The sequence below is a fragment of the Phyllosticta capitalensis genome (assembly GCF_038381095.1).
Source record: "Phyllosticta capitalensis strain CBS 128856 chromosome Unknown BKA78scaffold_7, whole genome shotgun sequence".
NCBI classification, from domain to species: domain Eukaryota; kingdom Fungi; phylum Ascomycota; class Dothideomycetes; order Botryosphaeriales; family Phyllostictaceae; genus Phyllosticta; species Phyllosticta capitalensis.
This window is the reverse complement of record NW_027117445.1, coordinates 1,882,713-1,904,246: the sequence shown is the minus strand read 5'-3', so window position 1 is coordinate 1,904,246 and position 21,534 is coordinate 1,882,713. Positions and strand designations below refer to the sequence as shown.

The 21,534-nt window shown below is 58.6% G+C and overlaps 10 protein-coding genes across 10 annotated transcripts; 4 read left to right on the top strand and 6 right to left on the bottom strand.

The window, feature by feature from the left end:
• Window positions 1-132: 132 nt before the first annotated feature.
• Window positions 133-5,459, top strand: BKA78DRAFT_354583 (nucleoporin Nup186/Nup192/Nup205; the record flags this gene model as incomplete). Its single annotated transcript, XM_066891755.1, has 5 exons — window positions 133-316; window positions 365-4,813; window positions 4,859-5,014; window positions 5,068-5,360; window positions 5,412-5,459. 5 exons carry the CDS (start codon window positions 133-135, stop codon window positions 5,457-5,459), a joined length of 5,130 nt encoding a protein of 1,709 aa, XP_066742952.1.
• A 266-nt stretch (window positions 5,460-5,725) lies between these two features.
• Window positions 5,726-6,420, bottom strand: BKA78DRAFT_354582 (mitochondrial 37S ribosomal protein bS6m; the record flags this gene model as incomplete). Its single annotated transcript, XM_066891754.1, has 3 exons — window positions 5,726-6,194; window positions 6,309-6,340; window positions 6,397-6,420. 3 exons carry the CDS (start codon window positions 6,418-6,420, stop codon window positions 5,726-5,728), a joined length of 525 nt encoding a protein of 174 aa, XP_066742951.1.
• Window positions 6,421-6,585: 165 nt separating this feature from the next.
• Window positions 6,586-7,696, top strand: BKA78DRAFT_319525 (glycine cleavage system H protein-like protein). The gene is made up of 3 exons (XM_066888863.1): window positions 6,586-6,848; window positions 6,908-6,970; window positions 7,218-7,696. The coding sequence occupies exons 1-3, from the start codon at window positions 6,701-6,703 to the stop codon at window positions 7,532-7,534; spliced, it is 528 nt and encodes a 175-aa protein (XP_066742950.1). The 5' UTR covers window positions 6,586-6,700; the 3' UTR covers window positions 7,535-7,696.
• A 170-nt stretch (window positions 7,697-7,866) lies between these two features.
• BKA78DRAFT_253677 (oxidoreductase) lies at window positions 7,867-8,940 on the bottom strand (the record flags this gene model as incomplete). Its single annotated transcript, XM_066884839.1, has 1 exon — window positions 7,867-8,940. One exon carries the CDS (start codon window positions 8,938-8,940, stop codon window positions 7,867-7,869), a length of 1,074 nt encoding a protein of 357 aa, XP_066742949.1.
• A 461-nt stretch (window positions 8,941-9,401) lies between these two features.
• On the top strand, window positions 9,402-10,290 carry BKA78DRAFT_170238 (uncharacterized protein). The gene has a single exon (XM_066883226.1). It carries the CDS (start codon window positions 9,651-9,653, stop codon window positions 10,161-10,163), a length of 513 nt encoding a protein of 170 aa, XP_066742948.1. The 5' UTR covers window positions 9,402-9,650; the 3' UTR covers window positions 10,164-10,290.
• Window positions 10,291-10,607: 317 nt separating this feature from the next.
• On the top strand, window positions 10,608-11,663 carry BKA78DRAFT_354579 (uncharacterized protein; the record flags this gene model as incomplete). The annotated part of the gene is made up of 1 exon (XM_066891753.1): window positions 10,608-11,663. The coding sequence occupies one exon, from the start codon at window positions 10,608-10,610 to the stop codon at window positions 11,661-11,663; it is 1,056 nt and encodes a 351-aa protein (XP_066742947.1).
• A 350-nt stretch (window positions 11,664-12,013) lies between these two features.
• BKA78DRAFT_297395 (acyl-CoA N-acyltransferase) lies at window positions 12,014-12,827 on the bottom strand (the record flags this gene model as incomplete). Its single annotated transcript, XM_066886764.1, has 2 exons — window positions 12,014-12,634; window positions 12,714-12,827. The coding sequence occupies 2 exons, from the start codon at window positions 12,825-12,827 to the stop codon at window positions 12,014-12,016; spliced, it is 735 nt and encodes a 244-aa protein (XP_066742946.1).
• Window positions 12,828-15,267: 2,440 nt separating this feature from the next.
• BKA78DRAFT_170215 (uncharacterized protein) lies at window positions 15,268-16,773 on the bottom strand. The gene is made up of 2 exons (XM_066883225.1): window positions 15,958-16,773; window positions 15,268-15,901 (listed from the first exon to the last, which is right to left on the bottom strand). Exons 1-2 carry the CDS (start codon window positions 16,457-16,459, stop codon window positions 15,519-15,521), a joined length of 885 nt encoding a protein of 294 aa, XP_066742945.1. The 5' UTR covers window positions 16,460-16,773; the 3' UTR covers window positions 15,268-15,518.
• Window positions 16,774-17,412: 639 nt separating this feature from the next.
• Window positions 17,413-18,930, bottom strand: BKA78DRAFT_345271 (porphobilinogen deaminase). Its single transcript, XM_066890484.1, has 2 exons — window positions 18,516-18,930; window positions 17,413-18,464 (listed from the first exon to the last, which is right to left on the bottom strand). Exons 1-2 carry the CDS (start codon window positions 18,847-18,849, stop codon window positions 17,638-17,640), a joined length of 1,161 nt encoding a protein of 386 aa, XP_066742944.1. The 5' UTR covers window positions 18,850-18,930; the 3' UTR covers window positions 17,413-17,637.
• A 413-nt stretch (window positions 18,931-19,343) lies between these two features.
• Window positions 19,344-21,026, bottom strand: BKA78DRAFT_170198 (uncharacterized protein). Its single transcript, XM_066883224.1, has 3 exons — window positions 20,352-21,026; window positions 20,219-20,307; window positions 19,344-20,176 (listed from the first exon to the last, which is right to left on the bottom strand). The coding sequence occupies exons 1-3, from the start codon at window positions 20,890-20,892 to the stop codon at window positions 19,487-19,489; spliced, it is 1,320 nt and encodes a 439-aa protein (XP_066742943.1). The 5' UTR covers window positions 20,893-21,026; the 3' UTR covers window positions 19,344-19,486.
• Window positions 21,027-21,534: the final 508 nt, after the last annotated feature.

Below are 21,534 nucleotides of genomic sequence, written 5' to 3'. Positions count from 1 at the left end.
TGCGCGTGTCGGCGGCTCGGCGCGTCGTTTTCTGGTGGCCGTCAGTGAAGCTACTCCATCTAAACACAACAGCTCCACCAGCTCCCATCCCCGAAACCCACGCCGCGCAGCATTGCGGTGGAGCTTGCTGTCATGGCTGACAACGACAGTTTCGGTATCCTGCAAGGCCTTCACCGCGACCTGGTCGCCCTGTCAGAGTTGCGCCTGGGAAACATTGACCGACTTTGGGCGGAGCTCGAGTCGCGCGTCGACGAGTTTAAGCGGCTCTTGGACAAGCCCAGGAAGAATGACAGGAGTCGGGAGGCCTTGAAAGCCAGTGTGTTGACCTCAATCGCCTTGCGCTGCTTCTGCTGACCTCGAGCAGACACCCTGAGGATCGACGACGACGAGTACGAGATCAATGACGAATTCAAGCAAACGACGATACGGGTCGCGGACGCCTTGGACCTGGACGAAATCGAGGCGGCAAAAATATGCTACGCTGCCCAGCAAGACATTGTCGACCTCGACCGATCTCTCTTCGCCGCGTCCGTCATTCGGTTCCACGAGCGGCGGCAGTTCCTTCTCGAAAGCTGGCGTCTGCTGTTGAAATCTGCTGCCGATCCCGACTGCATCGACCAAGTCCGCTACGGAGTCTACATGCGCCACGTCTTGGGGGTTGAGGAAACCGGCCGGCTGCAAAATGGACACGCGTACTGGCAAAAGTGCCTGGCCAGCATGGGCGAGATTGAGAGATGGCTGCAGGGCGTGGGAGAAGGCATACTTGCTGGATCTGTTGTTGGAAAAGCGGCAACGTCTGAAGAGATGGAGATTTTGAACTACCAGCGCCAAAGTCTGACATGGCAACACCAGTCCTTGTCGGCCATTTGCACGCTCCTTGCCAGGGCCGGCTTCATCAGCGTCGACAATTTCCGTGTTTTGCTCGACACGCTCAAGTCTTTGAACAAACACGACATTATTGTTGTTCACTACGTCCCAGTCGCCACCGCCGCAATCCACCAACTCTTCTCGGCAGAAGGATCTGCCTCAATAGACGACGCGATCAGAGTGCACGGCATAATTGTTGCAGGGAAAGATGCTCCTGGCTGGGGTCTGCGCAACTTTCATGCTGCCGTCATGGTGTGGTGGCTGGCAGAATACAGCGGTCGTTTTATTGACCCTGGGCCACTGCCGCCGCAAGTCAACCTCGAGGCAGATGCGGAGCAAAGATCTCAACTTTTCCTAGACGCCTTGAAGGACGGGGCTTTTCATTTTATGCTTGCCACAAGCCAAGATGTAAAGCCCAACCGATGGTACGACCCGGCCAAGGCACGTCTCCTCTCGTTCCTCCTACAAGAAGCGCCATCTCTGCCTTCTGACACGGTATCAATAACCGACTACTTCCGGTCACTCTACGCAGAGCAGATGCAGCTGTTTGTCGATGCTTTCATCACAAACATGCCAGATCCTCTACGCAAACTCAAAATCGAGGAGGATGATAAGCGACGGCTCATTCACTCTCGATTCCAGCCCGGTCACATGGAGCAAGAGTTGCATCTGGAACGTTTCCTCCTCATCGTTTCCTACGCCTTTGCAGAGAACCCCGACGCGGCGCAAAACTTTTGGTCAGACACCGAGGGGAACCTGTATGGATTCCTGCAGTGGGCAGCCAAACGCCAGACTACGCCTCGGACTGCAGCGTTTTGCGAAATGCTGAGGTCTCTGTCCGAAGGAGAGGAATGCGCGACAGCCGCCCATCGCTTTTTGCAAGAAGAGGGCGCCGTCGCTTCTGGCAAACTGCGTCGAACAAGCTCGTTGAGCTATCAGCACATTCTCAGCGAGTTGAGCTATTACGCAACAAGTCTCAAGGACAAGTCGGCCACTCTGACTGGTAACGGCTACAAGCAACCCGCCTTGAACACGGACGACCATCTCGTCGAGCCAGAGACGGCAATGATGCTAGAATGTCACATGCGTTTGCTCTCGCATGTTTTCAAAGAGAGCTCAGAAGCCCGCGATTGGATCCTAACCCAGGCCACAGTCAACGTGGTGGACACGCTTCTCCAACTCTTTACCACAATTTCTGTCGACAACCGGCTCTCAACAGAAAGTCGTCGCCTTAGGGCCTGCATTTTCAGCGTTCTTGGCTCTCTCCTCTCTGGCAAGACTCCGCAGGTCAGCGACGCTCTCTGGAGCAGTCTTGATCATTGGATCGTCTACGGCGCCATTCCATCTGGTATAGCGCCAAGGACTCTGCAGCCCGAGACTCCACAGAGAATCTTCTTTGAGACGGTCCACAGCGATTACGACGAAGCAACGGCATTTATGAATCTTCTCACCGCACTCATTGCGCCGTATTCTGAAGAGTCAAGTCTTACCGGGACACTGCCATTTCCCGAAACGCTTGGCTCGACCTACCGAAGGCCGGGGATTGACAAGTATGTCGACTTTGCTTTGGAGCGAGTGTTTGGTGACATGTGCAAGAGGATTGAGGATCCTTTGCAGTTGCACGTCCTTCGCTGGCATTGCTTGAACTTCATCTCCATCTGCCTGGCAACCTTTAACGAAGACTTGGTGGAATTCGCTGCCAAGTCCAACATTTCGGTAGATGAGGCAATCAACTCTTCGACTCTGAGCGTGTACGTCCAGCTGCATCCCTTCGCCAGGGTCATGGAATGGCTCTTCAACGACAGCGTCATCGACTGCCTCTTTGCCGCCGCGCACCAAGACGCTGACAAGGTCAACATCGCCGCTCCCGATTCGCCACTTCTCACATCCCTTGTAAAGGCCGTCGAGGTGTTGGATCAAATCATCAAACTCCAGAGCACCTACCTCAGCATAGTAAGGCGCGAAAAGAACCAAGACTCGAATCAACGGCGCGTCGCCAACACGGCCTTGACGTCCTTTGATGATGCCATTTTGAATCACCTCAACATAGTTGTCGATTTGGGACTGTACTGCGGTACCGGTCACCAGGACTTGACCATACTGTCTCTCGATTTGCTCAGGGAACTCTCTTCGTCACCAAAACTTGTAGTCTCCCCAACTGCAGGATTTGGCTCTCGATCAGACCGCAGCAAGATGATTGGAATCATGGAAAAGGACGGAGACTCTGAGCGCATTGCCAAAGCACTCATTGCCGAAATGGCGTTGGACATTCGAGAATTCGAAGTCGGGCCCGTTGCGCCTGGATACGTCATCAAGAACGGCATCCTCGACTTCCTCAACGAATGTCTCAAGGCTCTTCCCAACCGCCCGACTGTTGCTCACCTTTTGCTTGGCTTTGAGTGTGGAAGCAGTACCCTCGACGTGGCTGACGGCGGGCTTTTTGCAAGCGGAAACGCATTGTTCCATGCAATTCTGCGCCTGTCTGTCGAGTACCCCGAGATGATTGAAGAGACTTTTGTGCCGTGGTCGAGTACAATCAAGCAGAAATGCATCGAGATCTTGGTGAAACTTTGGCGGTCGCCTCTTTCGTCCGGCTTCGTCATGGCGGAGCTCCGAGCAAGCGACTACTTTTCCAACCAGATGCTCAGTCAACACTTGGTCGATGGCAACACCTTGTTTGCCGGCACAACCATTTCCGATCCCGACTTCATCTTTGGCGAATTTGCAGTCGCTTTGGAAAAGTTCTTTCAGCAAAGGACGGCATTCTACGAGTACACGGCGCGTGAGTTGCGCTTGGTGGGCGACCTCCCAACTTCAAGGGCGCGCATGCAGTCGACCCTGCTGGGCGTGACGGTCATGGCCGACGGCTCCCAGATCCAAAACCCCAACGTCTTTGACCTGTTCGACTTTATGGAGCTCGAAGTTGCCGATGACTTTGGCTTCCCATACCTTGCGCTTCTCGGAAATCTAGATCTCAAGCTGTGTCAAAGAGATGTCGGCAACACCAAGTCATCCAAATCGTCACTGAGAGAAGAGCCCGAATACGACATGAAGAGCGTACAGGAACTCATCACCCTTCAGTCCACTCACCTGCGCCGCTCCGGGAGGCTACCTGGGCCCGCCGAGGAGCAACAGCTCCAAAACGAGGTGGGCATGGTGCAATTATATCTCGCTGGCATGAATCAGCGGCGAAAGGTTGTCCTCGCTAAAAAGGCGGTGCTCAAGTCCTGGGTTCAGCTCATGGTCGTCCTGCTTGAAAAGTGCGAGTTTGACGAGACTACAAAATCATCCTTTGTCTTGCAAGCATTGCAGGTCATCCTTCCCAAGCTGGAAAAGGCCTACGCCGACGACGTGCCCACAGCGGTCGAGCTCGCCGACCTGGCCCGCGCTCTTTTGAAAAACGTCGACTTCAAGTCGGAGAACATGCAAGCAAAGTCCAAGGCTGGAGACTTGACAAAGGACAGGCTCCTGCAGCTCTTCCGCGTCGCTCTCGACGGAGTCTATTGCTCGGTCTCTAGTCCCGAGTTGCGCGAAATCTGCTATCAAATATGCTATCGGTACATTCGTGGCACGGCGGCGGAAAAGACGATGCCGGCGAGAAACGGCGCTCTGGATCGTTCCTTTAGCGGTTCTCTTGCGGCATCCATGGCCACCTCGAGGGCGCTGACTCCCACCGGACCCAAGCTCGCCACGATGAATGGCCACACGATGCGCGTCGTCAAGTCTGCCGGCAACAAGCTGATTGATGTCGTTTGCGACGATGCGTACGCTGGCCAGGGCACCTGCAGAGTGTCTGCCCTCTTGTTCCTCGAGTCGTTGGTGTCGCTGGCCACGCGCGAGGATTCGAGGTACATTCTCGACTCGCTGGTGCGCCTCAACTTTGTCGACGTGCTTGTCGACAGCATCAAAGTCATTCCCACCGAAATCCAAAGCGCCAAATCTGCAGGTACGTCGTGTTTGCTCCGTCGTCTTCAACGCTAACAATTCGCAGACATTCCCCTGCTTCTCTCCTTCATCGACGCCTGTCTCTCGGTCGTGCTGCGCATCTCGCAGACCAGACTAGGCGCCGCGCACATTTTCAACGCCGGCCTCTTCAACTCGGTCCGCGACTCGAAGATATTCAGCACGGATCCCGACTTTGGCTTTGGTACGAGGCTCCCCAGCTCACCCGGACGGAAGGCGGCTAACAGCTCTCTACAGAAATCGACAATGCGAATGCGCTGTCCAAGTTCTTCGACCTCATGCTCTCGGTCCTCCGCGTCATCAACAGCGTCCTCGTCACCCGCGGCCCGCAAAACGAAGCGTGCCGCGAGACGGGCCGGCAGTTCATTGTCGAGAACCGGCCGTCGATTGTCGCCATCTTCAAGCGGCAGGCTGGCGTTGGCGGGTACGGCGGCGTGGCAAAGGGCAAGGAGGCCGAGGCCATGCAGGCGCAGTTGGACGAGCTGGCCGACAACTTGTGCGTGCTGATCCACGTGACGGGATTTGTTGAAGTAAGTTTCAATTCTCTTAAAATTTTACGCCCACGCTGACAATGGCCGCAGTGGGAGGAGCAGCACGACGAGAAGCCGCGGGCTCTTGCATTTTCTTGATTCGAACTAGGCATAGCGTCTCTGATTTGATGGCGAGGATAGCAGATGCATTGGGGAGTTGGGTTGGATGGTCAACGGGGGTTTCTGTCTTAGTAAAAGTTTTGTGAATATGGCTTTGAAATTTTTTTGCACTGTCATTGCCCGCTTTTCCCAGACCCTAGAACGCCGCAACCTGGCCGTGATGGTCGGCCCATCCCGTACTTGTACACTCTCATTGAACCTCGCTGCCCCAATAATCGCACCGAGATGTCCTGTATTCTACCTCATCATTGCTGCGGCTCTTCCCTTGGCGCGTCGGCGGCGGGCTGCTGGCGCCGGCCAAAAATGGAGGCATTCTTCAAAACGGAGGCCTCGGATTTCGCCTCCATGATCTTGAGGTTCTGCCAGCGTTCACTTCTTGCAGCCGTCAAGCCGGCATAGCTAACGGGATGGGAATCGGTGGCGGCGAGGCCGGAGCCCCAGGCGGCGTCGCCGGGGACGTCGGCAATGTCGTCGAGCTTGGAGCCCATCTTGACGAGCGTGTAGCGGATCAGGCGCGGGTCGAGCGACATGGTGCGGCGCAGCTGGTGCTGGGCGGCGGCGCTGGCGTCGAAGCGCAGGATGAAGTGGTGCCCCGACGTGTGCGTCATTTGGTGCTTGCGCGTGGGCTTGGGCAGCTGGAATACGCCCCAGTTGGTCACGCCGCGCACGACGCCGCCGCTGTTGAGGATGATGGTGCCTGCCGATTTGGCGATTCTGTGGAGGGTTTGTCAGGGAAGGTGGTGCGTGGTGGTGGTGGTGGTGGTGCGGCGAGTGTGGTGGTGATGGTGGACATTGGGACGGCGGAGGTGCGCGCTGGAGGTGCCATACTCTTTTACTTCGTTGAGCTTGCCCGGCCGGACCTGCGAGGGTGAGTGTTAGCATCTCTCAAAATCTGGGGGAGCAATTGTCTCCTCACAATGCCAATCATTTCGTACAACATGGCGGCGGCGGTGGATGAGGTCGTCAAATGTCTACAAGCAGCCAAGAAACCCCGTCGCGAAAGATGGACTGACGGCGGGCGGTCAGGGCCGGCGCAACAATCTTCCGCGACGCGCTCGGACTTTCTTGTGCTCTGACGTCGGCTGTTCCTTCCCAGCAATGACATGTGCGCTTCTCGTCATCGCCCCGAGCCGGGGACCTTGCACTAGCTAAAGCACCTTTATCAGTTCAGGTACACCTTTCTTCTCTTCCTCTCTGCCTCCACCAAAATTCCCCAGAAAATGGCCTCCAGAACCTCAATCGTGCGCGCCGCGCGCCAGCTCTCCTCTCCCTGCTCTCGCGGCTTCGCGCGCCCCGCGTTCGCGTGCCGGACTGCTGCTGCGTGCAAGCAAAGCGCACCAGTGAGGCCGTTCTCCGTGTCGGCGGCTGGTATGTGGTCCCTCCTCCAGCTACCTCTCGCGACAATGCTGACGGGCGGCTGCCAACAGTCCACGCCAAAAAGTACACCGAAGACCACGAGTGGGTAGAGCTCGCAGACGACGGCAAGACGTGTACGTGTTTCTTCCTTTTTCCCCCTGGTTGTTGGCAGGATACTTTGCGCTGCCCGCCGCCCTCGCCGCCGCCGCCGCCGCTGCCTCGGCGACACTTTGCCCCAGACCTGATTCACCGAGCAACCCACCCAATTGTTATCTCGCTGGGCAGCCTGAAGGACGCTCAATGCCAACTGCAATTACCAAAGCGGCGGCAGCAGCACGCACCAACCGCATTACCAAGCTAACACGTCTTGCCATACCACAGTCACATTGGGCGTGTCGGCGTACGCAGCCAACGCGCTGGGCGACGTCGTCTACGTGGAGCTGCCGCAGGCGGACCAGGCGTACGGGGCGCACGACACGATTGGGTCGGTCGAGTCGGTCAAGAGCGCGTCGGACATTCTGACGCCGCTGCCCGGCAAGGTGGTGGGCGTCAACAGCCTGCTCGAGGAGAAGCCCGCCACCATCAACAAGAGCCCCGAGGGCGACGGCTGGATTGCAAAGTTTGAGCTCGAGGGCGACAAGAGCCAGGTCGAGGCGCTCATGAGCGCCGAGGACTACAAGAAGTTTACCGAGGAGTAGACTGAGTTTGAATTGATCAGATGAGAATTGAAGCGTTCCCATGTTGGAGTCAAGACAGGAATGGCGTCTGAGGTAGGGTTCCTGCAACATGGATGGAGTTTGACAAGTGCCTCTACTGTCACGCAGTGCCTCGTGTGAGAGACGACCTTTTGAAGGAGAGCCTCGATGTTGTAACCATGCTGGGTATTATTGACGCGACTCGCTGACTAGCTACATGCAAAGAAATGTCGAGGTTAATGAATGCTTTGCAGCTGTTTTACCCGACATTCAAGGGCCAAGTTTTCTCTGGCCCAAGAGCTCCCCTGACACCTGGATGCTCGCCACTTGCCTACCTACAAATCCAGAGTTCTGCCCGTCCGGGAGCTCTCCATGGCCAACTCAATCAAGCGAATGACACCAGCAGCCTCCTCTGGTCTCACGGGGACGTCTCCCCTGCCGTCCAGCGCCTCGGCGAAGATCCTGTAGTACTCGAGGTACGTCTTGGGCTCGACGGCGACGGGCTCCTTTCCAATGTTGCCGTCCTTGACCAACGTCAGGGCGTAGTTGCTGGGCGGCTCGCGGCCCAGCTCGGGAGACGCGCTGCTCAGCCCACCCAGCAGCTGGTCCTCCTGCGGGTCGAGGTTGAGCTTCTTGAACGACCCCCGCTCGCCGCGCACCCAGAAGCGCAGCTGGTCCTGCTCGGCGCTCAGCACGCCCACCTTTGCCGTCGCCAGCATGCCGTCGGCGTAGTGCAGCAGCACCGTGAACGAGTCGCCGGCTCCCGACTCGTACCCCTTGGGCGCGCCGGCCCGTTGATTCCAGATGAAGCCCGTCACCTTGGCCGGCAGCCCGAACAGGTGTACAATCTGGTCCAGAAGGTGCGTGCCCAGGTCGTAGATGGCGCCGTTGCCGGGGCGCGCCTCGGCCTTCCAGCCCGCCCGCAGCGTCGGCGAGTAGCGGTCGAAGTGGCTCTCGAACTCGACGACGCGGCCCAGCGTGCCCTCGCGGACGAGGCGCGCGGCCGTCAGGAAATCCGCGTCCCAGCGGCGGTTCTGGAAGACGGCCAGGTGCCGCCCCTTCTCCTTTGCCAGCGCGGCGAGCGCCGTCGCCTCGCCCGACGTGGGCACAAACGGCTTCTCGACGACGACGTGCTTGCCGGCCTCGAGCGCGGCCTTGGTCAGCTCGAAGTGCGCGTCGGGGAGGGCGGTGACGACGACGACGGAGACGGCGGCGTCGGCGAGCAGGCTGGCGCTGTCGCGGTACAGCTGGATGCCCGGGTGGTCGTTGGCGGCGTTGTTGTCGGCCGTGGGGTTGCGCTGGAGCACGCCGTACAGGCGCAGCGACGGCGTTTGCGTGATGAAGGGGATGTGGAAGACTTTGGCGGAGAGGCCGTAGCCGATGACGGCGACGTTGTGCGGAGCGGCCATTGTTGGTGGTGGTGTCAATTAAAGAGCTGGCTGTTGGTTGTGGTGAGGTGTTGACGTGAGGTGGGGAGGTGGAGAGAGAAAACAACCTTCTTGCCGGCTCCCACAGCGCCTTTATATCTTTCCCACATTGCACCACCACCGCGTCCATCACACGATGAGTCAATTCAGCGTTCGTCTCATCCTCACGCCCTCCCAAACCCGCGCGAGCGAGCGGAGCTCATATCCCGCGTCAGGAAAGCCGCCCGCACCTCAACCGCCAAGCCCGCACCGAGTCATTACTGGGTCGACGACTGCAACTCATCTCAGATCTTGTGAGCTGTGTGGCTCTGGAAACCGAATCCCGCCTGAATTTTCGTTTTCTTGTCTGTCGTTCGCAGCAGCAGGGCACAAAGCAACAAGATTTGTAACTTGGACGGAGCTAAGGCGGGGATGTGGAGGACGAGGATGGTGGGGTGGAGGGGCATTCGTGGAATTCGACGAGGTTTCTCCGCCGCGGGGGAAACTGAGGGCCGCCTTGTGCCAGCTAAACAACCAACTGAAGGACGAATATCACATCCTCTGCGGTGACGGTGTCTGCTTTGGGGGCATCATTGTCGTCGGATTCGGATTCGGATCGTGGGCGTCGCCATGTCGTATTATCGTGCGTGGGTGGAGAATGGAGACAAGGCTGGGGCGCGTGGAGAGAAAAGGATCCACACGCGTATGTATGTATGGAGAGGGATTTGCATACATACATACATGTACACGCAGGCAGGGAGGAGGTATTGAAAAGCTTCAAGAAAGAGCGTTGGCCGACACTCATTTGCGCCCGTCTGTCTCCTTTTCACCTTTCTTTTCACCTCGAAAACTTCCCCCCAGCACCGCCCTCCTCACGCCCCCATCCATCTCCTTTACACAATACACGTCCAACGCCTCGGCTTTGCGTCAAAGAGGCCACCGCAACATGTCCGCCGCTCGCCATCCAGACTGTTCTGTCCGTCAAATCGGGCCATGGCCGAAGCGCGCCGAAACAAATGTCATCGCTTGGACCTAACCCGCCTGCCTGCCTGCTTCCAAGCGCTCTTACAAATCGCAATCCGTTGGCGGACGCGGGGCAGGTCCAGCCAGCAATTCAAGTAATGAGATGGGCACCATGGTCAGACGGGCGAGCGACGATTATTGATGATGGAACTTGTTGTTGGTCTTGGGCTCGACGAGGTGCCTGGCCAGGGTGCTCCCGGTAGGACCGAATTGCTCCACCTCAAGCTCTTGGGCAGCCGCCGGACAGCATGAAGCTGTCGCTTCTCGACTTGTTGGATCGTGTCAGGTCTGCGTTGCGCTGTTGTAGAGTCTCTCGCCCGTTACTTTCTCATTTTGATTTTTTTGAATATTGCAGAAGAGACTGGCTGGACGCTCGCGCAGGTAAGCACGTCTCTCAGGTGTTCGTCTGCCGTCAGAAATTTCTTTTTTGGTTTTGGCAGTTTTACTTGATCGTGTCTCGTCAATGATCTCTGAAAGAGCAAAGAAAGCAAGAGGAAAAAGAGTTTCTTGTTGTTATTATGCCACATCCTCGTTCACATACCTAACGAGTTCAACACAACAGTGCCTTTCACAATATCCGCTCTCGCACCATAGGTACTTCCCACCTCCCTCCCATCTCTCTCCCCACACCTCCCTCCCTAGCCCCCATGGGCATCGGCGCGCCATCCTTCGGCTCGCGCGAATACTGGGACTGCCGCTTCTCGCGGGACCCGACGGCCTTCGACTGGCTGGTGCCGGCGACACGGCTGGACCGACACATCCGCGCGGTCATTCGCGCGTTTCCGTCCGACGACCCCTTCCCGCGCATCCACCACATCGGCTGCGGGACGTCGGCGCTGTCGTTCCAGCTGCGCCGCCTGGTGCTGCGCCCGAGCCAGGTGCTCAACAGCGACTATTCGCGCGCGGCGGTCGAGATAGGGCGGACGAGGGAGGAGGAGCTGTTTGGGACGGGAGCGGCGGGGGTGGTGGGGGAGGGGGAGCAAGAGCAAGTTCGGCATCGGGATCAGGGGGTGGGAGTTTCCCCCGAGTCTGAGTCTGAGGCCCCCTCGATGCCGAGAGAAAGCATGCGCTGGCGCACGCTCGACCTGCTCTCCGCGCCGGCCATGGCAGAGGTGGCGGCGGCGGCGGGCCTCGGCGACGTCGCCCTCGTCGTCGACAAGTCGACCAGCGACTGCATCGCGTGCGTCGACGACGTGGCCGTCACGCTGCCCTACTTATTGCAACCCTCTCCCTCCCCTCCCACCCCAGCCGCAGAACCGCCACCACCAACAACAACAATAACCTCCTCGGCCAAAATCCACCCCCTGCACGTCCTCGCCGTCAACCTGGCCGCCACCACCGCGCCCGGCGGCCGCTGGCTGTGCGTCAGCTACAGCGGCGCGCGCTTCCCGTTCCTGGATCCGCAGCCGACGCGCGCGGACGAGGGCGCGCTGCGCGGCGACGTGCTGGCCGCGGGGTTTGTGCATCCGGGGCGGCTGTGGCGGCTGGAGGCGTGCGAGAGGATCGAGGCCGATGACGACGAGGAAGACGGAGATGCGGACGAGGACGAGGACGACGACAAGGGCAGAGACCGCGGTGGTGCCGGTGTGGCCGTCGTGCATCGGCCCAGGATCGCGCACCATTTGTACGTGCTGGTGAGGACGGAGCTGCGGCTGCAGCATGTCGTGGCAGACGACGGATCCTCTGGCGGTGGTGGCATCTAGCGACGCAATCTCGACTTGCTTGAAGACGCTCGAAACTCAGAGGCACCAAAAGAGGGACGGACGGACGCTTGGTTAGGGAGTGCCGAAGGCCATGGGATGGGCGGGGCCAAGTATTTTGTGTTTGGTGACTGGGAGGATGCACATTTCCAACAGCCTTGCGCGGTCTGGTAGAACCGTCAATGCACTGCCAGTGCGCTTTCAATGCCAAAGCTCGGTGCCACAGTCGCATCATACACGGCATGTTGTGGCGGCACAAGAGCATTTGCGTGGCTTGCAGCTGGACACTTGGGCACCGGAACTCCTGATGTTGACACCAAGGAGCAATCAAATAGCCCTTCTATCGCCCACGGTCACTTCACATCACCATCCTCATCCCCCTCTCGATACCCCCGCTCCTCCCCGTCCTTCCCCCTCCCCCTGGGCTCCCTAACCATACAAAACAACTCCACCCTCTCGCCCTCATCATCACATTCCATAACCTTCATTACCTCAAACCCCAAGCGTCCATAAATCTTCGTATTCGGCTCATCCCTACTACTCTCCAAATAACACCTCGTCCCCTCTTCATCCGCCCTCCTCAACACCTCGCCCATAAGGGCCCTCCCGACGCCGCGCCCCTGCGCCTCGGGTGCCACGGCGACGATGTTGCAGAAGTAGTAGCCGCGCGGGTCGGTCCAGAGCTCGGCCTGCGCGGCGGCTTGCGCGGCCTTCCAGATGCGGTAGCGGCGGAGCAGCAGGCCGCCGCGGCCGAGGTGGTAGGCGTTGTTGAGGAGGGCGCGGAGGGAGAGGGCGTACAGGGAGAGGGTGAAGCTGAGGGAGGAGGAGGTCGCGTTGGGCGGCAGCCACATGGCGACGCCGAGGATCTGGTTGTGTGACGAGGGCGAGGTGCTGCGCGCGACGTGGAAGAGCGCGTGCTGCATGCCCCATTCGCAGCGGATGCGCAGCGAAGCGCGGTTCCGGGCGGCGTTGAACTAAGGGGGAGGGCGTTAGTTTGGTGGTTGGGTGGACGGCGTGGGGGAGGGGGGGGGATGGTAGATGTGCAGTACGCACCGTCTCCTTATCAAACACCCAATTCGCATACGGGTCGTCCCTGAAGGCGGCCTGGATGACGTCGACGGCGCCGTCAATGTCGGCGGCCGTCATGGGCGACACTTGGATGTCCATGCTGCTGTTGCTTTTGCTCTGGATATCGGATGGTTTGCTCCTGGATGACTGAAACCGCCGCCTGGTGCACTGCCAGCTGCTGATGCTGCACGGCGGCCGGTGTGGATACTCTGCGGATTTGCGCTTGGAGAGCTCGCGCTGGCCGGGCGGTTGATGTGAGGAAGCTAGATGGCGGGCGGACAAGCAAGTAGTACCTTGAACAAGCTTGTTTCCCCTCTCTCTCTTTCTCTCGTCTTCGTCTCGTAGCCAGTCAGCCAGTCCGTCAGCCAGTCAATCAGTCAATCGGTTGGCGTCCAATTGCCCGGCGTCTGACCAGCGGCAGGTCGACGGGGTGGTGAAGAAAAGAACCCAAAAACTCGAGACGCGGTCCCGTCCAGATTCCAGCACCTCGCACAGCCAGCGGCAACCCCAGTAGTTGTTCTGCTTGCTTCTATCCAAGCTCTTTCCAGTGGCCAAGGGAGGTCGTTCCTCGCTCGCTCGCTCGCTCCTTCCGCGGCCAAACGACGCAGTCGCGCAAGCCGATTTCGAATACGGGCAGCGTGGCAGAAGAACAACAGACGCTCCAGGTGTTGGAAGCGAAGGTGTTTATGTATACCGCCACGGTCAGGTAGATTTATCCGCGGTGGAGAAAACAGCTGCGAGAAATGTTTGACACGAAGAGGTGAAGTCACATTCGAGAGATAGGAAAGTTGACCGACGACGCGTCGAATGGAAGCATGTCCGTGGTAGTGGGGGGCCGGCGAAAGTGGGGTGGGGTCCGCTCGATGCTCGATTAGGCAGGTCGATGCGGCGGCGCTACCTTGCCTTACACCTCAACCACACCCACCCATACCTACTTACCACGGATATATCGTCAAGACCCGGTTGCACACCTAGGCGGGGTGGTGAGGAGAACAGTAGGCGTAGAGAGAAAAATCTGGTACGGGTAAAGAGAGTGCCGCCCAAGCGATGCTCATTCTTTCTAGATGAGCAATATATTCTAAATAAAAATATTGTCCATGTTTTTTTTTTTTTTTCAGCTACTACTACTTATAAACCCTAAAATACACATAAAAATCAGCAACAATTCTTCCAAAGACAATGAATACATCTTCTATATTATGTTGGAAATAGATCTGAACTGGTTAACAAATCTTTTTATCCTTTCCCTCCCTCCTCCTGATACAAAGAAGAACCGCTCGAAATCCACACCCTCCACTTCTTAACCTCAGAGGTGTTTCTTCTCGCTACACGATGGTGTGCTACGCCATGCTATAGTGCCAAAGTAATGTTTTGCCTCCCTGTATATATATATTTACATACGCTACGCTGAAAATGCTGCTTACTTGCTTCGTTCAATCACGAAAAAAGGGAAGTCAGTCCCGTCGCCGCCCAAAAAGATGCACTGCATGAAAAAAAACTTGCAATGGCGGCTGCATTCCGGCAACGACCAAAAAACAACAAATCTTGGAAAGACGGAGAAGAGCTAGCCAGCCAACTCCCTCTCCACTCCCTCTTCCCCCACGTCCCTCGCTCTTAGGTACGGTCCGTCCTCGCTCCTCGCTCGACGTACGCTCACAGCGCACTGTGCACCATGTTGGCGTCCAAAATCTCGCTCGGGACGAGGCTGCCGCGGGGAATCTTGATTTCGCTGCCCGGATGGACGCGGAACACGGTCGCGTCGCTGTGGTTGGTGTTTTGGCGGCGATGGTTTCCTGCAACCCCTGCCACTCCTCCCCCTGACCCTACATTTACGACGCCGCCGCCGCCACCACCACCACCATCTCTGTACGACGGCGGGACGTCCGGGGGGGCTGCCTCCTCGCCCCACCCAGCCGCGCCCTCATCGACCATACCCAGGCCACCTCCACCACCTCCTCCTCCTCCTCCCGTGGTATTCTGCCGCATAAACGAAAAGTGCAGCGGCGGCTGGTCGCGCAGGTCGGAGCTCTCGATGCGCGACGTCTGGTGGCCGACCCACGAGTCGACGGAGCGGAAGCGCGTGGTGGTGGGAGTTGTTGTTGCTGTGCTGGTGGTGCTTTCGCGGTAGGAGTTGGGGTAGTGGTGGTAGTGCGGGTCAGGGCCGAAGGAGGCGTCGACGGGCGACGAGGTGGTGGTGTTGGAGGGGGAAAATGTCGAGTGGTGCGATGATTGCGTCAAGCCGCGGGGCCGCTGCGACAACGAGGACGCAGGGCCGGGGCGGTTGGCCATGAAGGAGTAGAAGCCGGGGAGGGGGAGGTGCGGCGAGGTGAGGGTGTCGGCGCATTCGGGGTGGTCGTCTGCGGCCGCCGTGGGTTGGGTTTGGCGCGTCAGGCTGCTGTCGCGGGAGCGGTGGTGGGCGTCGCTGTTTGCTCGCGAGCGCGTCACGCTGTCGGAGCGGGAGCGGGTGAGGCTGTTGTCGCGCGAGAGGTTGACGCTGCTCTCGCGCGAGCGGTAGAAGCTGTTTTCGCGGGGTGGGTCCTGGCCTTGGATGAAGAGGGGCGGGATGGACAGGTCGCTGAAGCGGCTCTGCTGCTGCTGCTGAAGAGGAAGAGAAAGAGGAGAGCTGGGCTCGCGGCTGTGGTTGGATTGCCGCGAGCTACTATTCCGTGGAGGAGTCGAGTCGTCGAGGAACGAAGTGTTGGACGGGCTTTTGAATCCAGGGGGTGTGCTTGGTCTGGATGCAGGTCTGCTTTGGTCAGGTCTTGGTTGACCAAGGTGGCATGGGTCTACTCACTTGAGAAGGCCGCTTTGGGACGCGGCTGGAGTGCCGGTATATCGAGACGACGTCTCGGTGACGAGGCCACTCCGCGAAGCAGCCGGCGTACATCTCGACGTCTCCGTGAGCAACCCGCTTTGGGACGCAGCAGGGGCAAATCGAGTCGCCACCGGCTCAGGACGTCGCAAAGGCACACTCTGCGAATAAGACGGCGGTGGTTTCCGCTCATCCCAAGCATACGCGGGCATGCGGTGAACAGTAGGTTTTGCAATGTCATAGGTGCGGTCAATCCTCTGGCGCGGCCTGGCCTTTCGTCGAAAAACGTCGGAAAAGGTCAAGCCCTTGGTTCGCATCACGTAGATGCCAAACGCAACCGTCACGACCAACAGGGTCGCGCCTGTGGCTGGTGGTCAGCACGGACTCGTAACGAACAAGACGGTGGGAGCAACGGACCAATGCATCCTGCGGCGATGACCAGCCCTGTGGTCCCCATGGCGGCAGTCGAAGACGGGCGAGTCGAGCTCGAGCTCACGGACGGCCTGGGATGCGCGTCTGATATGGTCCACTCGGCGCCGGACGTTCCCACGGCATCGGCGCCGATGGCGCTTGTTGGCGAGGTGGTTTTGGAGGTCGATGTGACGACGTGCAGCGTGGTAGGCGCGGCGGAAATTGCATCCAATGAATGTGAACGCAAGGTCCAGGTCAGTGGTTTGCCGTTTTGGTCGTCGTCGTCTGGATCAGCAAGGCGTCGACGGCCACGGGCGACGGGCGCGGGCGTGACGATGGCGAGAGGTGAAGAGGTTGGAGAGGCGACATGTTTGAGGTGGTGGTGGTTGTCGTCGCTCGCCACGGCCACCACGCGGTCCTGATCAGCCCCTTTCTTGTCGCACCTAAGGCGCCGTCTCCGCTGTTGTTGTTCAATCACATTGATAGTCTTGATTCTGCCTCGCTGCATTGGGATCTACGGATCGGCCCGGCCGTCCTTTGTGCATAGCGTCATGAGTCGGGCTCCGAGGGCTGAGGATGCTCCTTTCGAGCGTCTGCTCGTCCCAGGCTCATGGGACAGCCTGTCGTAGATCCGGGGAATCAACCGCCCAGCAGCAGCAGCAGAGCCGACTGTCGAGTCCAGAAAATCGCTATCAAAAACGCAGACCGGCTGCTCGACGAGAAAAGGAGAGACCAGACAGTAAGAAAAGATGTAAGCAACGCAACAACAGCAGCAGGAGGCAATGAAATCAATAATCAATAGACACAGAGAAGCCAGGAGCAAAAAGAGCAGGCGCATGGGGCAGGGGCTGGCGAGCCGGAGGCGAGCCAGCAGGAGAGCAGGAGGCCATGGGGCCACGGAGCGCCGTTTGGCCAAGGCATCGTTTTTTTCTTCTTGTCTCGGTCGTGCTGGTGTTTGAGAAAGAGGAGGGAGAAAAAAGAGGCCCTCTGCCCTCGCGTCGCGCTGTGCGTTTCATCGGACCTGCTCGCCACGTGGGAGACTTTTTTCATGCCTGGTCTGATGAATTGCAGTCGATAGTCTTGTTGTTGGGAGATGAGAGCTGCTGCTCATCATCAACTGCCCGACTCATGTCCCGCACGCGGCTAGGTTACCACCACCAGGCCCGCGTGCTGAAGCAGAAAAAAAAGCGTCGTCGACGTCGGCCATTTTGTTGCCGCGTGTATCCGTCAATGGGCAGCAGGACGTGACGGGAGTCACCTCAAGGTTCGACGAGGTAGGTAGTTAGGTCCAGGAGGTGTAGGAGGAGCGTCGGGCGTCGTGGTGAGGGACAACGCCCTTGTTTTATCTGATCCTCATGACGACCTCACGTCTGTTTTATCAGATGGGAACATCTGCAACCAACCACGCATGTATAGCATTTAGCCAGGCTGCTACCTCACGCGATTCGATGGGAGGCGTGTCGTTGCAAAGGGGACGTAGAATTCGTTTTGATGCCTACTACATGTACTATCCGTCTACGTCTTTTTTGTTTGCTTCCCGTCCCATTTCTATGCATGAATCCAGTATGTAGGTAATGTAGGTTCGTTCGTCCGCGCCGTGCAATGCCACCATCCATCCCATCATGCCATTTTGAGCCCGCAGCTTCCATCCCATTCATTCTCTTGCTCCACACACCTCCAGCACGTCTACCGCGTCTTGTTGATCTCGTCCAAAATGTCGCCGGCGCCCCTCTCGACCAGCTGCCGCGCCACCTCGCGGCCCAGCGCCTCGGCCTCGTCTCTCGACGCAACCTTTTGCCGCGTCTGGACCTCGGCCGCCTTGCTGCCGTCCAGGCTGACGACCATGGCGCGCACGACGAGCTCTTCGCCCGCGGCGGGCACGCTGCCGTTGTTCTCGCCTTGTGGAAGAATGGCTGCCCCCGTTGCGCCGTCCACCCACGCGCTCTCCACCCCAATCGGCACGCTGCAGCCGCCCTCGAGCGTGCGCATCAAGGCGCGCTCGGCCAGACAGGCGCGCGCGCTGCGCTCGCAGCCCACACGCGCCAGCAGCCCCTTGATCCGCTCGTCCCCCGCGCGCACCTCGATGCCCAGCGCGCCCTGGCCCACCGCGTGCAGCATGCCGCCGTCGGCGGCGCTCAGCAGCGCCGTGATGCGGTGGCCCAGGTCCAAGCGCTTCAAGCCGGCGGCGGCCAGGATCAGGGCGCTGTATTCGGGCACGACGGTGGCCGGGTCCTCGGGCGTCCAGGTGCCGTCGAGCTTGGCCAGGCGCGTCCCCAGGTTGCCGCGCACGTCGGCGAAGCGCAGGTGCGGGTAGCGGCGCTTGAGCTGGGCGGCGCGGCGGACGGACGAGGTGCCGATGATGGAGTCTGGTGGGAGCGATGCCAGCGTCGGGAAGCGCGGCGTGTTGGAGGTTGGGTCGTGGAGCGAGGCTTTGAGGACGAAGGCGTCGCGCGGGTCTTCGCGCGGGAAGATGGCGCCGATGCTGAGGTCGGGGGGCAGCGTTGTGGGCATGTCTACGGACTGTCAGCGATGACCTAGCCAATTGGCAGCTGGGAATGAAATACCCTTCAAACTGTGCACAATCATGTCCAGCTCGCCCGTCGCAAGCAGCGCCTCGAGCTCGTGCGTCCACAGGTTCTTGGCCCCCATTGCATGCAGCGCCGTCGTCTGGTTCTTGTCGCCCATGGTCGCCATGGCGTGGATCTCGCATCGCTGTCCCGGCCAGGCGGCCGTCAATGCCGCCTTGACAATGTCGGTTTGCGCCAGCGCCAGCGCGCTGCGTCGCGTGCCAATGTGGACAATGGGCTCCAGCTCAAAGTTTTCGGCTTCCAGGCCGCTGAGGCCGGGCGACGCGGTACCGGCCGTGCCTTGCACTTGTTCGGGTTTCTCGGCCGACATGTTGGAGAGGATTGGGCGGGATTGGTTTGGAGAGAGGTGTGGTGGAGGAGAGGTTGAAAGTTGGGCAAGGATGGGGTTGATGGCGGGGCGCGCGCTGACTGGCCGGGCGCCGGGAAAATCGACCGCAGCCGCAGTGACGTATCAGGGTCCAGGATGCTTGGTCGGACAACGAGAATTACTATATATTGTTGTCTTGATATTTGCTCGCTACTCACACAATCAGCTCATCCAGAATCATACATGTCCGTCATGACCAACCCATGCCCGTTTCGTACAGCATGCCAAAAAATTCAAAAACAAAAGACGCCGCGCGCAGACCATGCGCCCTCAATGTTCGGCGAGACCCAGTAACAAAACCAAATGCATACCAATGAAGACAAGCTGCCTGTACTAGGGAAAACCTACGAAGAAACGGGGATATCTAGATGCAGAGAGGAAGAAATCGGGGAGGACAAGCCGGAGAGAAGAAGCAAGCAATAGGAAAAGGGAAAAGTGGAAAGACTCTTGACCAGACCGGGACCTCCAACTGTCCGTCCGCTCGTCCAACCTTGGCGCCGCTTGTTGTAAATGATTCCGTGCCTGACGCCGCGTAACCGCCTGTTCCAAAGTACTGTGCTTGGAGAAAGATTGTTGGCTTCTAGGCCTGGGTGATGAGGTCCGGCATGTGGTTCTCGACCGCCTCCTCGGTCAGCATGATTCCTCCTTCTACGGTGCCATCCAGGAGCGTGTCGTCGCTGTCCACGGGTTTCGACTGCCGTGCGGCCGTCACACTGTCGGTCCGGCGCGTCACAAGGGATAGTTCGTCAGGTTTGTGCCTGGAACGGAAAAAGGATCGCGGAAGACTGTGCCACGAATCTCTGCTCCCGTCTTTCGAGGCTGGTCGCGTGACCGCGGGGATGGGAAGGCTGAGGGCAGATCCGTCCGACGAAGACTCCCGGCGCTTTTTGAAAATGGTCTTGACGGCATGGGTCAGGCCTGTGCGAATGGTCTTGATTGTGGGCACATAAGCTTGATAGACGGATTCGACGTCCGTCTCGCATGTTGGTTGGACCTTGTAGAATTGGCCTGCAGTCTCCGTGTCGTGGTTCTGAAATGCCATGGCCGACTCGGTGGTTTGCCAGGTGCAGGTGCTCTCCGGAGGCTCGCTGATGGAAGACTCTGTTGAGAATGAGCTCTTGTGCACCAGAGGCGGAGGCGGAGGCATGTAACTGGTGCCAATGTTGCGGACAGTGTCAGCATTGTGCACCTGTACAGAGGTGGGATCCAAGAGACAGAGGGCCTTGGGGTCTCCGCTCAAGGCAGCCTCGACAGAATCGTATGAGCGTGCCTGCAAATTAGCTTTGGATTTTCAATAGGTAAGAATACTCACCCTGTAGTCTGGACGGCACGACAGACAGCACTTGACTCGACATCGCGGATGGACGGTCTTGCGGCGTCTCGTCCGTTCCTTGCTGCACTCTGCTCCAGTTAGCGACATTCACACATGAGCCGAGACGACGTACCGGAGAAATGGTTGGGATTCTGTGCTTCAATCACGTCGAGCACGTGCCGTCTCTGGCGAAGCAAAGTCTCAATCTGGTCGTCGGTGTACAGGCCTTGGTTGGCTTGGCGCACGATCGAAGGACTCAGGCCAACGTTTTTCAGACGATCCAAGGGTCCAAGAGGGTCATCCGGGGGAGCATCGTGGTGGAGCTTGGCCAGCATGGACCAGGGGTCACCCTTTTCGCCTTCATCTTGCGAGCAAACGTAAACAAAACCGAGAGGACCCTTGCGGCCGCAGGTGTAGCAGGTTCCGCCGTAGAAGCGCTCCATGGTGACGTGGGTGCAGGCGGGCTTGAACAGGGTGCGCTGGGACGACGACGACAGGTGGTTCCTCGCAAACATTCCTCTTCCACGTTCGGGCAAATGACGATTTGCTGCATTCTGATTGGCGTTTGACGTGGGGACCAAGTGGAGATTTTCATGGTCGGATGGAGAGCGCACATTGGGGGAGGAGGAAACAAAAGAGACGGCGCCGTCGTCTTGTGGAATGGACGAAGCCATGGTGGCAGGTTCAAGGGGTGTGTTGAACGCCCTTGGTGAGTTGGTGGTGTGGTGAACAGGTGAGACGGGCGCGTGGACTCGGGCGCTGCAAGAATCAATGAAGGTGGCCAGCCATGGTGAGGTGGTGGGAGGAGGGGAGTTGAAGGGAGAATGGAAGTGAGTTGTCCGGGTCAATCGTGTCGGAGCTGAATGGAAGGGACTGAGATGAGGTAATGACGTCTTGGGAGAGAAAACGATAAGGCAGGCAGGAATGAAGCAGACAGCAGTACCTAAGAAGTGGTAGTCGTTACACAGGGACCATGGGTTTTTTTGCTCTTCTCAGAAATTTCTTTTGGTCGTGACTTATCAGATCCGACATTGCAGCTGGCGTCCAGGTGGCATTGACTGGAGGTGCCTGGCGCCGGGCGCCTCAGACGCGACGGCGGTTGCAACAAGACTTGTTGGAACTCGACTGATGAGGATGATCGCAAGGGAAATGTCGGAATGTCGTACGGCGCAAGGCCACAGGGCGCAATTTGCGGAGTGCCGTGCGGGTCGCGACGATGATAAGGCCATGGTGGAGACATGGCCGACGACAAAGTTATCTTTGTCTACCAGCTAGAGCTAGAGAAGGACTAGAAAAAGCAAGGAAGTCTTCTCTAA